Source organism: Sebastes umbrosus, chromosome 7, assembly GCF_015220745.1.
Source record: "Sebastes umbrosus isolate fSebUmb1 chromosome 7, fSebUmb1.pri, whole genome shotgun sequence".
Classification (NCBI taxonomy): domain Eukaryota; kingdom Metazoa; phylum Chordata; class Actinopteri; order Perciformes; family Sebastidae; genus Sebastes; species Sebastes umbrosus.
Window position 1 is genome coordinate 35,560,633 of NC_051275.1, and position 21,897 is coordinate 35,582,529.

Genomic DNA, 21,897 nt, shown 5'->3' on the forward strand with positions numbered 1-21,897 from the left:
ATGGTTCTTGTTTGTTTGTCCTCAGGGTGACCAGGGAGCAGCAGGAAGTTCAGGACTGAAAGGCTCTCGGGTATGAATGACCTCATTAAACTGCCTCTTTTAAAGGGATAGTTCTGGTGTTTCTCAGTGGGGTTGTATGAGGTACTTCTCCATAGTAGGTGTATTACTAACAGTAGATGACAGTCGGCGTGCCCCCAGCATCGAGAAACAGACAAGAACACCAACACCGGAGCAAAGCAACACAGCGCTGTGGACGGGGATGGCAGAAAAACTTATTTTAGCCACCTAAAAGAAAGACTCAGCTACAAAAATCTATATTTTCTTTAAGTGTACGCTTTATTTAGAATATTTTCACCGCTCTATCTCCCCGTCAGGCAGCCCTTTCCGACGGAGAACTGAACTGAAAGTGAAACTTATCTCTGCTCTCTCCACAGCCAGCCAAACAGTACAGATACGTTTCACTTTCAGTTCAATTCGCCGTCAGAAAATATTCTAAATACAGCGTACACTTAAACGGATATAACATTTCTGTAGGCGAGTCTTTCTTTTAGGTGGATAAAATAAGTTTTTCTGACGTCCCCGTTCACAGCGCTGTGCTGCTCTGCTCCTGTGGCACGCCGACCGTCATTTACTGTAGGTAATACACCTGATGGTATCCCTTTAAGAGCAGATTTAACAACAGTAAACAACAGTATCATCTGCATACAAGTGGACGTTTGTGTGTCCAAATTAATACACCTACTATGTAGAAGTACCTCATACAACCCCACTTCTAAACACCCAAACTATTCTTTTAACCTGCCTGAATATTCTTTTATTTGAGCATCGTTTTATCCAGAATTCGTCCGGACAGATTAGTTATCTTTGTAAACTTGACTGAATAGTGATGAAATGTGTGAAGGTACGTCTCTCTATGTTCTCCAGGGTATTCCAGGGAGACCAGGTTTCCCAGGACCTCCAGGACTGCCCGTAAGAACCATCACATAACATTCATAGTTGTAGGTATAGGCAGATAGATTCTCAGTTTCTGAAAAACACCGTTGTTGTGTGTGTGTTTTCTCTCAGGGACAAAACGGACTTGAAGGACCCATCGGCCAACAAGGACTCCCAGGATGCAATGGGACAAAGGTAGGCCCACCACCTCTTTATGTCCCCATTAATCTGGTTATTCAGATCATTACTATCTCAAAGGTGGACAGGAAGATACACTTGTGCATCATCTGCAAATACATATTATGTCCTCTAATGATGTGACTAGTTATTAGAAGCATGTAAATGGAGAATGGAACAGGACCTAGAATCGAGCCCTGAGGTGCACCGCCAGTACGCTATCATAGACAAAATGAAACTACAAGTTTCATTCATTCCAGCGTGATTATTGAGGTGATTGAAGGGTGAAATACAACAACAGGACTATCAGGCAATATGACCTTTTACCGTTTTCAGAATCCAGTGATTGAATAATTACTTTTAAGCTCCCTGGCTCTGCAGAGGAGGATCTATCACCTGACTTCCTCCACACAAACACTGATTCATGTATTGATCGGTGTCTTCCAGGGGGACGTTGGTTACCCAGGATTCTCTGGGGTTGCAGGACCTGTTGGCCTTCAAGTGAGTGCTAACTACTTCCTCTACAAAGCCGTGATTGGATGCCAATACTTCCTGTTTACCTGAAAAAACATTTTAATCACTGCAGGCTGAAGCTAAGCTAATTAGCTCTAAAGCTAACTATGCTATTGTGTTTCAGGGTCGACCAGGACTGCGAGGTGCAAAGGTAACACCTGAACCGGGCTGCTCTCACACACCGTTCGTAGCTTTACCTACGAAAAAGCACTGAAATTCATATATGTATCTCACAAAATCAATTTGTATTTTGGTGTTTCTGTAACTACGGGCGCTTTTTAAGTCCTAGCAATGAAATTATGTTAAAATTTGCAGTGCAATGCTTGATAGATATACATACACAGTGTTATCACCCATCTTGACATAAAAACGACTGTATTTATATGTGTAATTTACGTCGTAGAACAACATTTATTCCAGTATTTTTCAAGTATTTTTGCCTTTATGGTGGGGATAGTAGAGAGGTGACAAGCGTGGGTTTACTCCGGGTGCTCCGGTTTCCTCCCACAGTCTAAACACATGCAGGTTAGTGTGGGTTTACTCCGGGTGCTCCGGTTTCCTCCCACAGTCTAAACACATGCAGGTTAGTGTGGGTTTACTCCGGGTGCTCTGGTTTCCTCCCACAGTCTAACGACATGCAGGTTAGTGTGGGTTTACTCCGGGTGCTCCGGTTTCCTCCCACAGTCTAACGACATGCAGGTTAGTGTGGGTTTACTCCGGCTGTTCCGGTTTCCTCCCACAGTCTAAAGACATGCAGGTTAGTGTGGGTTTACTCCGGGTGCTCCGGTTTCCTCCCACAGTCTAACGACATGCAGGTTAGTGTGGGTTTACTCCGGCTGTTCCGGTTTCCTCCCACAGTCTAAAGACATGCAGGTTAGTGTGGGTTTACTCCGGGTGCTCCGGTTTCCTCCCACAGTCTAACGACATGCAGGTTAGTGTGGGTTTACTTCAGGTGCTCTACTCTATTTTTCTGTTTCTGGTTTCAGGGAGACTCGCTCGTCTTCCCCGTCACTCAGGATATTAAAGGAGCAACAGGACCGCGAGGACGAGACGGAGAAAACGTCAGTCACTGTCACACATTTAGTGCTCACTCTGGTCTTTAGGAGTGGTCTTGTCTGATTGGCTGTTTGTGTTGCAGGGACTGAGTGGAGATCCAGGTGAACCAGGCCTGCTGGGACCACCGGGACCCGCTGGACTTCCTGTACGCTTCAGATCTCAAACTTTCAAACTTTATTTAAATGTTTTACAGTGATCAATGGCTGAACCAACTGCTGTTTTTGTTTTTTTTCATTTAGGGAAGTCCAGGGTTTTCGGGGTTACCAGGAGAGAAGGTCAGAGAGCAGTTTGTCTTATTGTGATGTGCGGTCTTCATGCAGCAATTTACATTTCTCCAAGACATTAGAGACAATAGAGTAACCTTAGCCTTAACCTTAGCCTTAACCTTAGCCTTTACTTAACCTCATACAAGTCAATATTTTGTTCGTACAAGTCAATGTCTATTTTTTCAAAAGTTAATATCTTGTTTGCATGAGATAAGAGAGCATTTTTTCTGGACTTTGGGGGCTCTGTTTTTAACACGTGAGGGACTTTATCTACAAATCATTTAAATATCAGTCAATAATCACAACTAATCTCCACCAGATGTTTGAAGGCCTGATGTTCTGATTGGTGCTGTGACTTCAGTCTGATTATCTGACGACGCTGTGGTTTTGTTTCAGGGTCAGGAGGGTCCCAGTCCAGTGATACCGGGTCCCCGCGGACAGAGGGTGAGCTAACTGGTCTGGATTGAAGCCTAATGCTAATGCTAATGCTAATTCCCATGTTGTGAATTCACATAAAGTCACCTGGTAATTCACTCTCTGATGTCTGATGTGAGCAGAGATATGTGATATAAGACAGACATTCAAACATTTCTAACCTGTGTAACGTCGTCATCATCATCGTTGTCATCTTCATCATCTTCATCATCACCATCAGCTGTGTTTGGTTGTCAGGGTGATCACGGCCCGCCGGGGATCCCTGGACAGAAAGGAATTAAACTGTACGCTGAAGGACCCAAAGAACTGAAGGTCTGTCTGTCTCTGTATCTGTCTGTCTGACTGTCTCTCTGCTTGTTCTCACTGATATTGTCTGTTGTTGTACTTCAGGGAGAACCAGGAGAAATTGGAGTGAAAGGTTGTCGAGGACTTCCTGTAAGTCAAACCCGTCTCACAGTCCGATATTCATCTTCATGTTAGTTTTGATTTGTTATTATCAGAGTCAGATTGATGTGTGCGTTTGTTTTCTCCTCCAGGGTTTGCCGGGGAAACTAGGGGTTAAAGGAGACAAGGGCGGGCGAGGTGATCCTGGCTCACTAGTAAGAGAGATTATGATAACCTGGATCAAAATGTATTTTAACTCACGACTACAACAGAAAACTGCAAACAAGCGGTTATTGATTGATATCTGAACGTTGTATTTTTATTGTTGTTTATTTCATGAACTTCATCAGAAACCTGGCAACCGATTAGACTGTTGTCAGGCTATTAAATAGGCGTCATCAGTCGCTATAAGCCCCATAGATGTGGGTCAAAAGGGGCCTACTACACCCACTAGTAGGATTTATCATCTATTCACATGGCAGATCACCGAAAAAAGGTATAAAAGAACACGACAGCGACCTCTAGTGACCGTTGTAATTATGACAGGAGCAAAAAAGGAAGTACAAAAAAACCTAAAGAAGTTGTAGTTTTGTTGTCTAAACCTAAAGAAGTTGTAGTTTTGTTGTTTAAACCTAAAGAAGTTATAGTTTCGTTGCCTAAACCTAAAGAAGTTGTAGTTTTGTTACCTAAACCTAAAGAAGTTGTAGTTTTATTGCCTAAACCTAAAGAAGTTGTAGTTTTGTTGTCTAAACCTACAGAAGTTGTAGTTTTGTTGCCTAACCCTAAAGAAGTTGTAGTTTTGTTGCCTAAACCTAAAGAAGTTGTAGTTTTGTTGTCTAAACCTAAAGAAGTTGTAGTTTTGTTGCCTAACCCTAAAGAAGTTGTAGTTTTGTTGCCTAAACCTAAAGAAGTTGTAGTTTTGTTGCCTAAATAAGCCTAGAACGTGTTGCTTTTAAGTTTCACTTTCACTTCTACAACATAGTAGGTGTGGTAGGCCCCTAATGACCAATATCTATGGTGCTTCTAGCGACTGATAACGCCTATTTAATGGCCTGATAACAGTCGAATCTGGTGCACCTGGACAGGTGTAATCCTGGTCTAACATGGTGTTTGTGTTACAGGGTAAACCGGGGAAGGATGGAGTCCTCGGAGAGCTGGGAGAACAGGTAACATGCTAAGCTAACAGGAAGGCTAACCAGTGTAAAGAGCCTGTAGTGATGGAGGGGGGTCATGTGTTGTGCCGACCTATCAGTGATTCTGGGCTGTCGACATTAACTGGATCTGTGTGTGTCTGCAGGGAGCCCCGGGGGATCGTGGGTACCTCGGTCCTCCAGGTATTGAAGGAGCCACGGTGAGTACTGTATGAAGTACAGGAAGTATTACTGCAGTAGTACACTCAGTACTGTATCAGAGTGTTTAAGGTGTGTGTGTGTTTTTAGGGAGAGAAAGGTGATCGTGGTTTTCCAGGTCTTCTAGGAGAGGTGAGTCAAGTTTTCATTGTTGTTTTGTAAAAGAAATGTAAAATGTTGTGTCCTAACAGCAGCCGTAAGCATCTTATAATAATACATACTGATATAAAACAGATAATAATAGAGAGAATTATGACCCGTTTAACATCCTAACACTATCTCTAAACATCTTATATAATAATACAAGTAGTATGAAGAAGTAATGAAGTATGTTTTACAACATTCAGCGAGGTAAAATGACTGTTTCTGTGAATGGAGTCTGGTGGCTTTGAGGAGAGAATATTAATTGTATGTTTTTTGTGTTAATAAATTATAATAGTTGCTTAAATCCTTGTTGATTTTATTTATTATTATTATTAACAGGTCTTTATTTTCCATTTTGGACAAGTAAGTTTGGCTATCGGTGGCAAATAAAACATCTATTTGGCTGAAAATGCTTAATTTTGCAGATGATGGTACATTAATTATCAGATCAGCAGGAGAAAACATCTAGCTATAAAATATTAGTTAAGTTTTTCAGACAGGTAAAAAGGGGGCGGGACCAACAGTATACAGACTTGTCTTCATGTTAAATATGTATCTGTGTGTTTTTATCAGACGGTTTTTAAACACAGATTCCCGAAGGGCCGGCTCGGCGTCACCGGGCCCCGCGGACCGCCAGGAGTCCAGGGAAAACAAGGTAAAAATAGAGACCAAAACAAGTTCACTTTTTAAAGTTATAATTGTTTAGATTTTTATCATTTCGAACCTTATTTCTGCTCTTATTTAGAGTTTTGTCTCTGTTTACTAGTTTTTATTGTTACTAGTAGAAACTCTCTGACATAACACAAAGATTACGTTAAAAAATTCTACATAAAGTTTTGTTTCGCTGAGTTTACTTTTATGTTCGTCTTATCTATAACGAAATTATTAATTTTATCCTCAACAGTGCAGACAGAAATTTTAGGATAAATTATGGCTGTCAAAGTTAAACCGGTACCGGTACCGGTTTAGCTGAGCTGTGTGTTAAAATACTGCCTTTATAAATGTCATAAAGTACTGTGGTGGTCTTTTTTTCTGAATAGTTTCTAAAAGACGAAGCCTTAACGCGACTAAAACAACACTCCAAGTGGATTTTATCCAAACAATGATTTTAATATTTTAGTCACAAAATCAACACACAAAAATTTTTATTTTTACTTTATAATATTATAATATTGAATATACAAATATAATTTACTTTGGATTCTTTTTTGTGAACTTATTTACATTGTTATTGATCTTATTTGTTATCATCTACTTGACGATTTCATTATTATAATAAAACTACTCCATTTGGAGTCAAAATTATACAATTGAATTGTTTTCTTTATTGATGTTCTACTGTGCACAATGGTAGAATGTGATGATGCACAATGGTAGAATGTGATGGTGCACAATGGTAGAATGTGATGGTGCACAATGGTAGAATGTGATGATGCACAATGGTAGAATGTGATGGTGCACAATGGTAGAATGTGATGGTGCACAGGGTAAATGTCATGATTAAAGGCTCCATTGTGTGCCCATAGCTTCCTGTAGTGCAGGGGTGCACACACTTTTTCAGCATGCGAGCTACTTATAAAATGACCAAGTCAAAATGATCTACCTACTATAAAAATGCAAAACATATATTTATTTATAAATATATTGAGTATTCTTTATATGTACAATATATGTTGGTGTACCTTGCATAACTGCATGAACCCATATTGTACAATATAACTCTGTACATTTTTTGTCATTACCTTACTCTGATGACTTGCACTGAATGGAATCAGCCAGGGAGTAGCTGCTGATAGCCAGCCTCAAGCACACTTCCAAATGATCATCAGTCAAGGTGGAACGGTATTTGGACTTAATAATCTTCATGTGGGAAAAGGCTGACTCGCATAAATAAGTGGAGCCGAATAATGCAGTCAAGGAGGTAGCACATTTCCTCATGTTGGGGTACTTTTCCTCTGTGAGTAAGTTCCAGAACTGTCCATGAGCCCTGGACTGAAGCTGAATGTCAGCTTGTAGTGTCAAAATCTCATCCTCCACTCCAGATGAGTTCAGGTGAAACAGTGTTGCAATTTTTGATGCGAGTGAATCAGCCTCAGCACATGAATGTAGCGACTGGCTCCAGTAAAACAAAGTCTTGAAAGCGTCTGTCAAACTCTGACAGACAGTTCTCAATCTGCTCTGATAAGCTGACGTCTATTTTTTTATTTTTTTTTATTTATTATTTTTTTTTTTAATGCCATGCGATCTACCCACACTACCTTTGCGATCGACCGGTAGATCGCGATCGACGTATTGGGCACCCCTGCTGTAGTGGATATCAGGAGTATTTTAGAGCCAGATTCCCTTTCAATAGGTAGAAAACCTATTTTGCACACTTTGGGGTAACCAAGTGTGCCAAATGGAGAGTCCTCCTGGTCCTATCCTGACTAAAACCTGACACTTGGGCTGCAGTTTGCCATGTTATGATTGGAGCATATTGTTTTATGCTAAATGCAGTACCTGTGAGGGTTTCTGGATCAATATCTGTCATTGTTTTGTGTTGTTAATTGATTTATAATAATAAATATATATATACATTTGCATAAAGCAGCATATTTGTCCTCTCCCATGTTGATAAGAGGATTAAATACTTGACAAAATCTCCCTTTAAGGTTAATTTAGAACAGATAAAATATGTGTGATTAATTTGCAATTAATCGTGATTAACTATTTTAATCAATAGACAGCCCTAGTTTTTTATTCTTAAAGGGGAACCGCACATTGAAACATGTTGTTTGAGCTGGAAACTAAATGATATGACTGAACTGTGATGAAATGCGTCAATGCTGCTGTTAATATCAACTTTATTTATTACCAAATTTATCCAAATCTGCATTTCATGGGTTAAAAATTGCTCAAATTACGCAGTGGGTGGAGTTAGGCTCCGACCTGGGGGTGAAGTTACACTATAATCAAAAATGGTAAATTGTGAAAATGTATTACTTAAAACATTTACGTGGTAAGCAGTAGTCTGATGCCCCCCCTATACTTAAATTTATGTGATTTCTTTCATAGTTCATTTAATATTTGCAACCAGATATCACTCATAAGACTTTGTTTTATATTTGCCCATGGTAATAAGAGTATTTTAGAACAGATACAAAATTAATTTGCGATTAATTGCGATTCAATATTTTAATCACCAGAATAAACCAATGAAATTAATTTTTAGGAAGTAGTCCTGGATTGTCGACTATACCTGAATCTGTCCAGGTAAACATTAGCTGAATTGTTTGTGTAAAAGAAATGTGTTCATTTTGAATGTTTTGTACAAATTCTGACAAACTAAATATCCGTATTATGGATCAGTTTGTGTTTTTGGGAGGGTTGATGTTAAATTAGCTGCCGTTGAGCAGTCATGTGATCTAATGATGAAGTCATTGTGATGAATGGTTTCTTTCAGGACTCATTGGTTTTCCTGGTCTGCAGGGCGAGACAGGTAAACTCCCTCTACTCTCTCTCTTACTGTTGGTGATGGGTTAATGATCAGATAACAATCAATAATCAATAATCAGACAGTATCTAGTCAGTTGTATCCAGATGGATGTACAGAGTTAACCTGTAGAGCTTCAGGACCACCTGTTGTCTGTTGACTCTGTGATGACGGGATTATTTTCGTGTGTTTGGTAACATGCTACACTGACTGCCGTCCTTCTTCTCTTGAGGTGTGGCTCCAACCGGTCCACCGGGTCCCCAGGGGCCGCCCGGCTCAACCGGACCCAAAGGAGAACCAGGAGAGCCGGGGCCCGTCATTGTCGGACCCCCGGGACTGACTGGAGTCCCAGGAGGACGTGGAGCTGAAGGAGAACCAGGAGAACCAGGAATACCAGGTGATGGAGGTTTCATACGTAGCAACGGTCTGTTATACGTAGCAACGGTCTGTTATACGAAGCAACGGTCTGTTATACGTAGCAACGGTCTGTTATACGAAGCAACGGTCTGTTATACGAAGCAACGGTCTGTTATACGTAGCAACGGTCTGTTATACGAAGCAACGGTCTGTTATACGAAGCAACGGTCTGTTATACGTAGCAACGGTCTGTTATACGTAGCAACGGTCTGTTATACGTAGCAACGGTCTGTTATACGTAGCAACGGTCTGTTATACGAAGCAACGGTCTGTTATACGTAGCAACGGTCTGTTATACGAAGCAACGGTCTGTTATACGAAGCAACGGTCTGTTATACGTAGCAACGGTCTGTTATACGTAGCAACGGTCTGTTATACGTAGCAACGGTCTGTTATATGTACAGTTCGGATGTTGGACTCTGGAGGACCGTTTTTGTGTCAAAATATTGAATTCTTCAGTCAGTAGCCGTGTAATCAGCGGGATAATGTTCAGCTAGCGGGTCATTGTTGTGAAATAAAGCCCTTCAGCGTCTCAGCGTCACTCTCACAGCTCTTGGTTAAGATAGTTGAGAAGATGTCAGTTTGGTCGCGTGGTTAGCCCAGCTTAGCACAAAGGCTGGAAGCAGGCGGGAACTGATAGCCTGGCTACATCCAAAGAAAAAAAGAATCAACCTTCCAACAACTAAAATGTAATTGTTTGTCTTCTTGCTGTCAGATTTCCTGCCGGGAGACGTCAGTCCTCCTGGACTTAAAGGTCTAAAAGGTCCGATGGGATTTCCTGGAGTCAGAGGGGAGGAAGGACAGACGGGTGAGTGGGTGAGAGGAACAGGTGTTTGTGATGTCACATGACATGATAATACATGATATAGGCTGTATTCTAAACCTCATAGTATACTAGTAGTACAACCTCATAGTATACTAGTAGTACAACCTCATACTATACTAGTAGTACAACCTCATACTATACTAGTAGTACAACCTCATACTATACTAGTAGTACAACCTCATAGTATACTAGTAGTACAACCTCATACTATACTAGCAGTACAACCTCATAGTATACTAGTAGTACAACCTCATACTATACTAGTAGTACAACCTCATAGTATACTAGTAGTACAACCTCATAGTATACTAGTAGTACAACCTCATACTATACTAGTAGTACAACCTCATAGTATACTAGCAGTACAACCTCATAGTATACTAGTAGTACAACCTCATACTATACTAGTAGTACAACCTCATAGTATACTAGTAGTACAACCTCATACTATACTAGTAGTACAACCTCATAGTATACTAGCAGTACAACCTCATAGTATACTAGTAGTACAACCTCATACTATACTAGTAGTACAACCTCATAGTATACTAGTAGTACAACCTCATACTATACTAGTAGTACAACCTCATAGTATACTAGCAGTACAACCTCATACTATACTAGTAGTACAACCTCATAGTATACTAGCAGTACAACCTCATAGTATACTAGTAGTACAACCTCATCGTAAACTAGCAGTACAACCTCATAGTATACTAGTAGTACAACCTCATACTATACTAGTAGTACAACCTCATACTATACTAGTAGTACAACCTCATACTGTACTAGTAGTACAACCTCATACTATACTAGCAGTACAACCTCATACTATACTAGTAGTACTACCTCATACTATACTAGTAGTACAACCTCATACTGTACTAGTAGTACAACCTCATAGTATACTAGCAGTACAACCTCATAGTATACTAGTAGTACAACCTCATACTATACTAGTAGTACAACCTCATACTATATTAGTAGAACAACCTCATACTATACTAGTAGTACAACCTCATACTATACTAGTAGTATAACCTCATACTATACAAGTAATACAACCTCATACTATACTAGTAGTACAACCTCATACTATACTAGTAGTACAACCTCATACTATACTAGTAGTACAACCTCATACTATACAAGTAATACAACCTCATACTATACTAGTAGTACAACCTCATACTATACTAGTACTACGTACTGATTTGGCCAAAATGTAGTATGCAGTATGCGAACAAAAGCTAAATCCACAGTATGCCAAAAATACCTGGATGTTGTACTGATTTGGAAAAACTCTCCCGTCTGCATCGGACCAGTCTACCTCGCCTACTGTATCCCACAATGCAAAGCGCTGGACCGCTACAGGCTACGGTTACAACAATAACCACAGCAGCCAGAACCGGCTCGTTTTTTACATTTTTCGTAGCTATTTCATCACTAAATTCACTTCTGAGAGTTTCTGAGGAGAGAAATCAACTGTGTAGATTTTGAATATTGACAGTTTTACGATATTAGACGGTGAATCGAACATTTGCTCCGACATTTTCAGAGTTAAGAAGCTCCACAAACTGCCGTGACAGCTTGCTATAGCGCCTGCCGGGGTCACCACCTCGCCAGTCGGGCGGTGACGCTCACATACCCCTATGAGCTTGAGCTCTTTAGAGACCAGTCTGTAGACGAGGGGCTTTTATTTCCCTTTTTAAACACCACAACACAAATGTCCAAAAGTCCGCAAATTGTCCAAAAATGTCAGAAAAATGCCTGAAAAAAGTCCGAAAAATGTCCGAAAATAAATAATAAAATATCCAATAACTAATTTTCAAAAAATGTTCAGATTTTTTCAAGCATTTTTGGACATTTTCGGACATTTTTCGAAAACTTATCAAACATTCATCAGATTTTAATTTGACTTTTGTTTTTAAACTTTTTTCAGCTTCTTTCAGACTATATTTTAGACCTTTGCGGACATTTTCTGACATTTTTCGAACATTTATTAGATTTCTTTTGGACATTTTTCAGATTTGACATTCTGACTTTTTTTCGGAACATTTTCGGTAATATTTCGAAAGTTTATGAGTTTTTCTTTGGATATTTTTGGGACATTTTTTGATTTTTTTTAGACTTTTTTTCTGACATTTTTCAGACTTTTTTTTGGACATTTCTTGGTAATTTTCTGTTTTCAGACATTTTTCGAACATTTATCGGATTTTTTGGGATGTTATTCGGACCCTAGCTTTACAGTACAACAAAGAGGGCCTCAAGTTTAGCAATTTTGTAGTGGACGCTATCGAGCCATTTTGTCACACCTATATGCGAGACCCATAAAATATATAAATTTTAACCCTTTTCATGTGCAAATGTGCAATCGTTTTTGAGCATGTTTAAACCCTAAAAAATGAAATTCATTTCGGAGAATAATAAAAAACATAGCGATTTCACTAGGGCCTCGCCTGGTCGGTGCTCGGGCCCTATTAAGACTTCTGATATTCATGAGATTGAGGTGTTTTGTGTAATTGATTGATTGTTGTTTGTCAGGTGAGAAGGGGGAGTTGTGCACGGTCTGTCCGCTCATTCCTGGTCCGCCGGGACCTCCAGGTAAACCCGGAGAGCCAGGTGAAGACGGGGTGACAGGTAAGAACCACACCTGACTCTGATTATTTTAGATATTGGTCCGGTGATCGACGGAGTCTGACAGCTAGACGTCAGCATCGCCATCATTATTTACTAAAGTAAAAGTCTTTCAAGTTTTTAGTTGTTATTCACTTTTAACTTGAAGTGTAAATGATTAATTCTTATTGTTACAGAATAATGAAACTTTAAACGTGTTCACAGTGACCAGACCAGCAGACAGCAGGATCTGATCCAGCATCAGATTCAGTGTTAAGATGACAAGCAGGTAAAACTCACCTGTCTGTCTCTGTGATGTCATTCTGTGTCCAGGATCGGTCGGATTTCCAGGACCCAAAGGTCACGAAGGGGTCAAAGGTGTTGGAGGACCACCTGGTCCACAGGTGAGCTGATCACCTCCATACACTCTTCTAAATGGCTGCCACGGCCCTCAGGGACCAAATTTGTCGTGCCCCGATATCTATATCTTATCAACATATAAACCTACATCTGTGACCAATTTGTTGATTTTATCGCAAAATGCACAATTGTTCAGCTTAACTGACGCGATATTCACTCACCAATCAGAAAGAGACAACTGGATCAATCAAGACATTCTGATGGAGAGCCTTCTGATTGGATAGTGAGATTGTAACTTCGGTGTGATTATTGAGATACCTCATTACTCCCTGTTGTTCTGGATTTAGGGCCCCTTTGGTATCCCGGGCCTCCCGGGTGCTCCAGGTCCTGTTGGTGACCCTGGGATCATGCAGAGGGTTGGGCAGAAGGGTGAGGAAGGGGACCGGGGGGAGTCTGGACAACAAGGTTTCGAGGGAGTTGACGGATCTCCGGGACTTACGGGATCAAAAGGTGTTCTGGGACAGAAAGGAAACCCTGTGAGTATCAGATACGTCGTCCGTAGAGACCGTCTGTCCAGTCCAGACCGGCTCTAAGACCTCAAACACAAAGAAAACAGGGTTCTGATGGAAACTTGATATAGTCGTGTTTCTTACATATCTATAAGTAGGGATATATTTGATGTTCTGTGGGCTGAAATCTCAGTAACACTTCATTTTTACAGGTTATTTAACCTCCTTCATGACAAGCTAGTATGACATGGTTGGTACCGATGGATTCATCAGGTTCTCTAGTTTCATATGATACCAGTATCTTCAGTCTAGCTTTAAAACTGAGCCACTAAAACCTAAAAATCACATTAACATGTTATTATCTCGTTAACTTTGACAGAACAGAAGTGATATTTAGATGCCGTTTCTCTGTAATGCTGCTCTCAGGGGCCTCTGGGACCTAAAGGAGAACGGGGCCCGCTCGGGGAGACTGGTTTCAGAGGACTACCAGGACAGATGGGACCTCCAGGACCACCTGGAATTGGGGATCCAGGACCTCCAGGATCTAAAGGCAATGTGGGAGTCCTGGGACAGCGAGGAGATCCTGGAAAACCAGGTGAGCGTGTCTGGACTGGAGGGGGGTCAAACCCAGAAGTCACTCCTAACTCGCCAGAAATCCCCAGACTGATGGTTTGTTGGTCACGAGGAGTAAAATCATTGAGATGCTTCCAGTCTGCAGAAGCTTTAAGGTTATTAAAATGATCGTTTTGACAAAAACTGAATAATTTCTGAGACTTTGTGTGGGATGTAGAGGAGAACTCGGGCCGTCTCTGCAGAAACTGAGAAAATGCAGCTTTACAACAATTACAATTCTGTCATAAAAATTCATAAAATTAAACTGATGGATAATGACTCAAGGCTCCTCAGTGAGAGCGGATTAAAAGTTATTTGGACACAATCATTATTCCCTGATTGGACGTCATCATTACAATTGTACGTGGGGTCTTTTATCTGAAATAAAGAACTCCTAGGTAGGACTGGTTGTAGTCCTAAGTTAACTCTCAGACCCAGAACACACACTAACAGCCGCTCCGTCTGTTCGTCCAGGTGAAAAAGGTTCTCCAGGTGAAATCAGAACCTCTCCAGGAGATCCAGGACAGAAAGGAGAGAAAGGTTTATCAGGAAACCCCGGACCTGAAGGTGAGACGGGTCGACCTTTAACTTTGTGTGTCGAAATTACTTTTTTTTTAAAAAGGAACCTGATGAAGATACTCAGCTGTTGTCGTCTCTCCTGCTGGTCTCAGGTGTGACGGGACCTCCAGGTGCTCCAGGATCTGTTGGTCCAAAGGGAGAAAGAGGAGATGATGGATTTTCAGTCCAGGGGCCTCCGGGCTTCCCCGGGGTCAAAGGTCCGGTTTATGAACGGTGTTGAACAGTTAAACAGTCAGCTGAGGGTGTAATGAAGATAAGATAAATAACAATAATAACATTGTTTTGGTCTGACTCAGGACTCAAGGGCCCCCCAGGAGCTCCAGGTTTACCAAGTTTTGGTATCAAGGGACGGGCGGGGCCATCAGGACCCCCAGGGATGCCGGGCACCAAGGTAACGTGGACTCGTACAGACAGGAAGTCATCAACATAAAGAAAGTAAAGGTTACCCCCTCGATGTCACTCACTCATCCATCTTCAACCGCTTATCCGGGGTCGGGTCGCAGGGCCAACAGCTCCAGCAGGGGACCCCAAACCTCCCTTTCCCGAGCCACATTAACCAGCTCTGACTGGGGGATCCCGAGGCGTTCCCAGGCCAGTGTGGAGATATAATCTCTCCACCTAGTCCTGGGTCTTCCCCGCGGTCTCCTCCCAGCTGGTCGTGTCTGGAACACCTCCCTAGGGAGGCACCGAGGGGGCATCCTTACCAGATGTTGAACCACCTCAGCTGGCTCCTTTCAACGCAAAGGAGCAGCGGCTCTACTCCGAGTCCCTCACAGATGACTGAGCTTCTCACCCTATCTCTAAGGGAGACGCCATCCACCCTCCTGAGGAAACCCATTTCGGCCACTTGTACCCGCGATCTAGTTCTTTGGGTCATGACCCAACCCTCATGACCATAGGTGAAAGTAGGAACGAAGACTGACCGGTAGATCGAGAGCTTTGCCGGAAGGCACACAACGGTGCGGTAAAGCGAATGCAATACCCCCCCCCTGCTGCTCCGATTCTCCGGCCAATCTCACGTTCCATAGTCCCCTCACTCGCGAACAAGACCCCAGGGTACTTTAACTCCTTCACTTGCAGTAGGACTCACTCCCTACCCGGAGTAGGCAATCCATCGGTTTCCTGCTGAGAACCATGGCCTCAGATTTAGAGGTGCTGATCCTCATCCCGCCGCTTCACCCTCAGCTGCGAACCGATCCAGTGAGTGCTGGAGGTCGCAGACCGATGATGTCAACAGGACCACATCATCTGCAATAAGCAGCGTTGAGATCCTCAACACACCGAACTGCAGACCTACCTCCCCCTGACTACACCTCGATATCCTGTCCATGAATATCACCAACACGATTGGTGACAAAGTGTAGTCCTGGCGGAGGCCAACTCCCACCGGAAACGAGTCCGACTTACTGCCGAAAACCCGAACACAGCTCTCACTTTGGGCGTACAGAGATTGGATGGTCCTGAGAAGTGACCCCCCTCGATGTCATCACCCTAAAAAAAACTTGGATATTTGAGTGAACTCTGTGTAGTTTCAAGACAGTTGCAGGATGTTTTGACATATGCGATACATATCACACAGGGATTTACACACAAAGCAACCTCAAGAACTTTCCAAAACAATGCTCATTAACCCTCTGAAACCTACAATAGAGCTGCTTTAGTCTTTTTTAGGGGATACAGGGGGTCTTTAGGGCTGAGAGCAGGTCAGCAGTAGATGTGGTGTACATCATTTGACAGCTGGGAAAACTGGGATTTTTGGGGTTGATACCATTTGTTACACGATGCTAAATTGAACCATTTTTTTACCACTGGAGAATTGATAAAAAATTATCAATAATCCCTCCAAAATACCACATTAAGACACCAAGACCTTGAGGAACAAGACATGCTGGGATTTGGTATGAAACACTTTTGGACATTTTGGAGATTTCTGCAAGAATTACATTTTTCAGCGAGTACTTGTTGTTAATCTAGCTAGGAAAGCCATCCATCCTCTGAATGCTCTAGGTCTCTAGTCTGATCCATCCATCCTCTGAAAGCTCTAGGTCTCTAGTTTGATCCATCCATCCTCTGAATGCTCTAGGTCTCTAGTCTGATCCATCCATCCTCTGAATGCTCTAGGTCTCTCGTTTGATCCATCCATCCTCTGAATGCTCTTGGTCTCTAGTTTGATCCATCCATCCTCTGAATGCTCTAGGTCTCTAGTCTGATCCATCCATCCTCTGAATGCTCTAGATCTCTAGTCTGATCCATCCATCCTCTGAATGCTCTAGGTCTCTAGTCTGATCCATCCATCCTCTGAATGCTCTAGGTTTCTAGTTTGTTAGTCTTAGCTTTACAGTGAGACCCAATTTATATAATTCATAGACTGTTTAGGGACCCCAGAATGCAGAAATATTCAGATACACCATTTTAGAATAGGAGACAATAACACATTTGTACTACATGTGATTATCATAAAGTGTCTGTAAAGGGGAGACTCGTGGGTACCCATAGAACGCCAACTGTATCCTGTGGTGGTTTACTTACTTTCATGTTGGTCTCTGTGGTCACAGGGGGACAGCGGTATCGGTTTCCCAGGTCAGCAGGGTCAGTCTGGCCCCCAGGGGGAAGACGGCTCTGTGGGGCCCCAAGGTAACCCCGGATCCCAAGGACAAGATGGAGCTCCAGGACCTCCAGGACAAGACGGACCTCCTGGACCCAAAGGTACCTCATTTAAGATCTGATGGGTTTGAAAACAAAGTGAACTTTTACTGAACTGAAGTGTCTCTCAGGTCGTAGTGGCCTGGATGGTGTACCTGGTCCCTTTGGTTCTGTTGGACTGTGTTTACCTGGAGCTCCAGGACCTGAAGGAGAGCAGGGACAGATGGGGGTCATCGGATTCACAGGTAATATCTAGGGATGCACCGATACCAGTATTGGGTCCGATACTGTGTTCATGTACTTTTATTCGTACTCGCAAAACGGCTCCGATAAAACGGCACCAATACAACTTTACGGCAGCTTGACGTTAACCTCTCGTCAGCATCTTTCGGGTCCTATTGCACGCGCTCACGCTCCACCTCCCCGACATTGCGGGCGAGACGGGCCGGTGGTGTGCCCAACCGATCCCACCTCAGCCGGCGCGCGCCGGCCCTCACTTTCATTGCGCCACGGGGTTTTGCTTGCACCCTCTGACTCATGCATGCGTTAGACTCATTGGTCCGTGTTTCGGTGGGTTGCCGACATCGCCACAGACCCCTAGCGCCTTTTACGTGGGCCGAGCCCCGCCCTGGGGGCACAACACGGTTGGGACGCACTACGGATGGTCCGCCCCAGGGACGCTTTGGCCACGGCCCTGGGAAGCACCTTCGTCCCGAGCCTTTCCAAGCCGACCTAGAGCCGGTGGCGGCGCACTGCCTCGTATGCAGGACTCCCCAGCCTGCCGTGTGTCGCTCACACCCTCCAACTGGTTGTTAGCGAGTCTTTTGGCACAGAGAAGTACTTGTATCGGTACTCGGTATCGGCGAGTACCCAAATGTAAGTACTTGTACTCGGTCTGAAAAAAGTGGTATCGGTGCATCCCTAGTAATATCTCTACATGTTTGTATCCCTACACAGGATCTTATATCCACCTCCTCATCTGACTCGTAAATAAAAGGAGATTACCAGAACATTTCCTGAGCTGAGAGTTTATAAAATAAACTAAAACCACGATGAGAAAACTCACCTGTCTAACAACAGGTATCTCTTCTTGCAGGGACTCGGGGCCCAAAGGGTGTGAACGGTGACCCAGGGCGGCCGGGCGTAGGAGCCATGGGGCCTCAGGGACCGCAGGGGGCGTCGGGATTTGATGGAGCTCCGGGTCCAGCAGGGGAAGTTGGACTGAAGGGCCTGAGAGGGATCAATGGGGAGCCAGGGAGCACAGGTAAGGAGGCGTGGCCACACCAGCTCTCTGTAAACCTGCTGAAACACACTTTGAGCTGCTAGTAAATCACATATATGTGTGTGTTAGGTACCAGAGGGGACTTGGGTCCTCCAGGAGCCCTCGGGACTCCAGGGGATGATGGGAAACCAGGAGAGACGGGACAGCCAGGACCGAAAGGTTTCATTAACCAACCAACCAATCAATCAATCAATCAATCAATCAGTTTTGTCTGACTGTAACTGTCTACGACCTGTCTGTCTGTCTGCCTGTCTGTCTGTCTGTCTGTCTGTCTGTCTGTCAGGTCAGATGGGTGTAGACGGGGTGAGGGGTTCTCAGGGGCCTCAGGGGCTTCAGGGGGACCGAGGAGAAACCGGACCAAAAGGGTTCCAGACAGCTGTGGAGATGTACGGAGATCCTGGAGACTCTGGAGAACATGGTACTCTGTTCTACTCAGTTCTATGTGACACTAGTAGTACTGGGAGAAACTGTGTCGAGTATCGTTTTAGTCTTCTTCTTCTGTCTGTCTGCTTCCTGTCTCACCCTCAGGGCCCACAGGTATCACTGGTAGTGAAGGAGAAAAGGGCCTCCGGGGGCCACAGGGCCCTGACGGCAGCAACGGTAGACCTGGAAACGGCGGGCCGCAAGGTGAACACAACCAATCGAAAATACTGTTTGTTTGTTCGGACCTCTATTGGCTACCTGCAACGTAGTGTCTATTGAAAAAGTATGAGTGACGAGTTCATATATGAATGTGTGTGTTTCTGTCAGGACTTCCTGGAGACACCGGCAGAGATGGAGAGAAAGGTCCTCCTGGTCCCTGTGGACTCAACGGTGACCAAGGAGAGATGGGGAAGCCAGGTAACGTTCCACCAACACAAACATTTTAAAAAGGCAAATATCGGAGGATTTAAAATTAATAAAACAATAAATTTAAGTGTCTGTAAACAATACGCGGAATTTAAGAACCTCAAATTGAACTGTGCAGCAACACTAGAGCTTGAAAAAGATCAATGTTAGCGGTCTGAAACACACCATGACTAGAAATATGTTTATTCAAGTGTGCTATTAGTATACTTCTTTTAAACTGAAAATAAAAGAGTATAGTTTCAGTTTACCTTTCACGTACTTATCAGAGATATGCTTAATAAAAGCATACTTAATTATTCTTTGCTTATGCTTGCTTTTTGATACAGTAGCCTATAAGCGTGCGAAAGTTTGTAATCGTATGTTTTGATATTAATTTACTTTAATCTACATTTTTGCGTTCTCCGTTCTCCGTTATCCGCGGAGGCCTTTCATCACAAAACATCAAGTCGAATAGCAAGTCTCTTTATGTCATGCATAAATCATTGGCTAAGTACTGTAAGTTAAAGAAAACCTACGAGTATAATTGCAGCAAAAACTTTTAAACTACTAGTTTACTGAGAGTATACTCTGAAGTGTACTTTCATAAACTAAAAAGTGAGCTACAAGTATATAAACTAAAAGTATACCTATAATTTCCTTTGTAGTATAGTTCACTTCATAGTTTAGTTGCAGTACAAAATACAACTTAGAAGTAAACTAGCGGTGTACTCAAAGTCAAAGTACAATATCAAGTACTTTTATAAACTAAAACGTGGGCCAATTTAATCCCAAGACATTTTAAAGTGGCACACTTACAAGTATACTACTGTTGCATTGATTTTAGTACCTACTACATAAAGTATACTTCACTTTACTTCATAAAATAAACTTGAAGTATACTACTTTTTCGTAGTTGATGTTTTATACTTCTAAAACATCAACTCTCTGTAACAGTACTTTGACTTTAAGAAGACAAACTTTATCTTAACTTTTCTGGGAGGATCGACTTCTCTAAAATCTCCCGGTGCTTTCTGTCCAGGTTTTAAAGGTGACAAAGGTTGTGCAGGGCCTTGTGGGGAACCTGGATCAGACGGAAAACCAGGACCAGAAGGACTTAACGGTGCTAAAGGAGAACCAAGTCAACCTGGACCAGGTTCTAAAGGATTTCCAGGAGAGAAGGTATCAAACACAAGCATGACTAACCCTTTTAATCATTAGACCCAGCTCAACAAATAACAGACCGTTGCTATGTATAACAGACCGTTGCTACGTGTAACAGACCGTTGCTATGTATGACAGACCGTTGCTATGTATAACAGACCGCTGCTACGTATAACCGACTGTTGCTATAGACGCAGCTCTGATATCGGACTCTGGAGGACCGTTTTTGTCTCAAAATATTGATTTTTTCAGTAAGTAGCCGTGTAATAATCAGGATAATGTACAGCTAGCGGGTCATTGTTGTGAAATAAACGATGTGAAGGGGTCTTGCATCGGGTCGAAGGGGTTTATTTCACAATAATGACCGGCTCGCTGCACATTATCCCTTGCTTGTGAATTCTGTCAGAGGTATCAGGTTCATCAGTTTAAATTTATCTAGAGGTCCAGCTGTCAATATTTATGGAATGTCCTTTAATATATTATTTTAAGGTGCTTTAACCCCTAACCTGATATCCTTGTATGCAGATGACGTTCTGCTTTATGTTGCCGGTCTATGGCCCCAAGTCTTAACCAGTTTTGTCTGCTCCATCTCTGTTTTGATGGTTTCTGTTTCATGTGTTATGTTTAATTTGAACACATTTGACATATTTATGTATTTATGACCTGGATATATCTTCTGTTATAGATTTAAAAGCTCCTTAAAAAAGGCAAATTTCCGTTGTAACAACACTTATTGAAGTGTCTTCCCCTCCTTGGTCCCCCTCTCAGGGGAGTCCAGGATGTTCAGGATCACCAGGTGCGAAGGGGAAACCAGGGGACAGTGGGAACTCTGGTCCTCCAGGAGACTGTGGCCCCTGTGGCCCCGAAGGACTTTCTGGACACCCGGGATGCAGAGGTATGATTTATTACAGTTTATTACACGGCTTTGTTGAATACTCGATTCTGATTGGTCAATTACGGCGTTCTACGTTCTAGTATCTCTTTATAGCAGACCGTTGCTATGTACAGCAGACAAGAAAACTAGAAACTCAAATACTGGCAAAAAGCTCAGGGAAACACCAGGAGAAACACAACTCTTGAGGAGCAACGATGAACTGACAAAGAATCAGGGGAACCACACGGACTAAATCCACCTGGAGAACAGGATGATTGAACACAGGTGGAACAAATCAGGGCGGGGCAGATAATCACAAAAGGCGGGAAACAAGCAAAGGCAGGAAGTAAAACCAGTCAAGACACAAGAGGAGGGAACTTATCACAATAAAACAGGAAACACTAGAATGAATGAATATAACAGAAAACCAAAATCCTCTAGTCAATACGGAACCAATAATC

At 42.7% G+C, this 21,897-nt stretch overlaps 2 protein-coding genes across 3 annotated transcripts in view; both read left to right on the forward strand.

Annotated features, from left to right (window-relative positions):
* LOC119491100 (interleukin-1 receptor accessory protein) overlaps positions 1-21,897 on the forward strand; it is a 256,684-nt gene that overhangs the window by 229,496 nt on the left and 5,291 nt on the right. The gene's annotated exons all lie outside the window — the stretch shown is intronic.
* The window catches only part of col4a3 (collagen, type IV, alpha 3), a 39,640-nt gene that overhangs the window by 7,448 nt on the left and 10,295 nt on the right, over positions 1-21,897 (forward strand). For both annotated transcript variants that reach the window (XM_037774726.1, XM_037774727.1), the window contains exons 4-38: positions 26-70; positions 925-969; positions 1,066-1,128; positions 1,558-1,611; positions 1,748-1,774; positions 2,610-2,684; positions 2,762-2,824; positions 2,919-2,954; positions 3,342-3,389; positions 3,618-3,692; positions 3,771-3,815; positions 3,917-3,979; positions 4,886-4,930; positions 5,062-5,115; positions 5,204-5,245; positions 5,831-5,912; positions 8,700-8,735; positions 8,962-9,126; positions 9,862-9,954; positions 12,517-12,612; positions 12,922-12,992; positions 13,296-13,484; positions 13,884-14,052; positions 14,544-14,636; positions 14,741-14,845; positions 14,945-15,039; positions 17,204-17,354; positions 17,423-17,536; positions 18,388-18,555; positions 18,643-18,732; positions 18,857-18,991; positions 19,102-19,200; positions 19,324-19,413; positions 20,441-20,580; positions 21,331-21,457. In XM_037774726.1, coding sequence (XP_037630654.1) covers positions 26-70; positions 925-969; positions 1,066-1,128; positions 1,558-1,611; positions 1,748-1,774; positions 2,610-2,684; positions 2,762-2,824; positions 2,919-2,954; positions 3,342-3,389; positions 3,618-3,692; positions 3,771-3,815; positions 3,917-3,979; positions 4,886-4,930; positions 5,062-5,115; positions 5,204-5,245; positions 5,831-5,912; positions 8,700-8,735; positions 8,962-9,126; positions 9,862-9,954; positions 12,517-12,612; positions 12,922-12,992; positions 13,296-13,484; positions 13,884-14,052; positions 14,544-14,636; positions 14,741-14,845; positions 14,945-15,039; positions 17,204-17,354; positions 17,423-17,536; positions 18,388-18,555; positions 18,643-18,732; positions 18,857-18,991; positions 19,102-19,200; positions 19,324-19,413; positions 20,441-20,580; positions 21,331-21,457 — 3,088 coding nt within the window. The remainder of the gene's footprint in view (positions 1-25; positions 71-924; positions 970-1,065; positions 1,129-1,557; positions 1,612-1,747; positions 1,775-2,609; positions 2,685-2,761; positions 2,825-2,918; positions 2,955-3,341; positions 3,390-3,617; positions 3,693-3,770; positions 3,816-3,916; positions 3,980-4,885; positions 4,931-5,061; positions 5,116-5,203; positions 5,246-5,830; positions 5,913-8,699; positions 8,736-8,961; positions 9,127-9,861; positions 9,955-12,516; positions 12,613-12,921; positions 12,993-13,295; positions 13,485-13,883; positions 14,053-14,543; positions 14,637-14,740; positions 14,846-14,944; positions 15,040-17,203; positions 17,355-17,422; positions 17,537-18,387; positions 18,556-18,642; positions 18,733-18,856; positions 18,992-19,101; positions 19,201-19,323; positions 19,414-20,440; positions 20,581-21,330; positions 21,458-21,897) is intronic.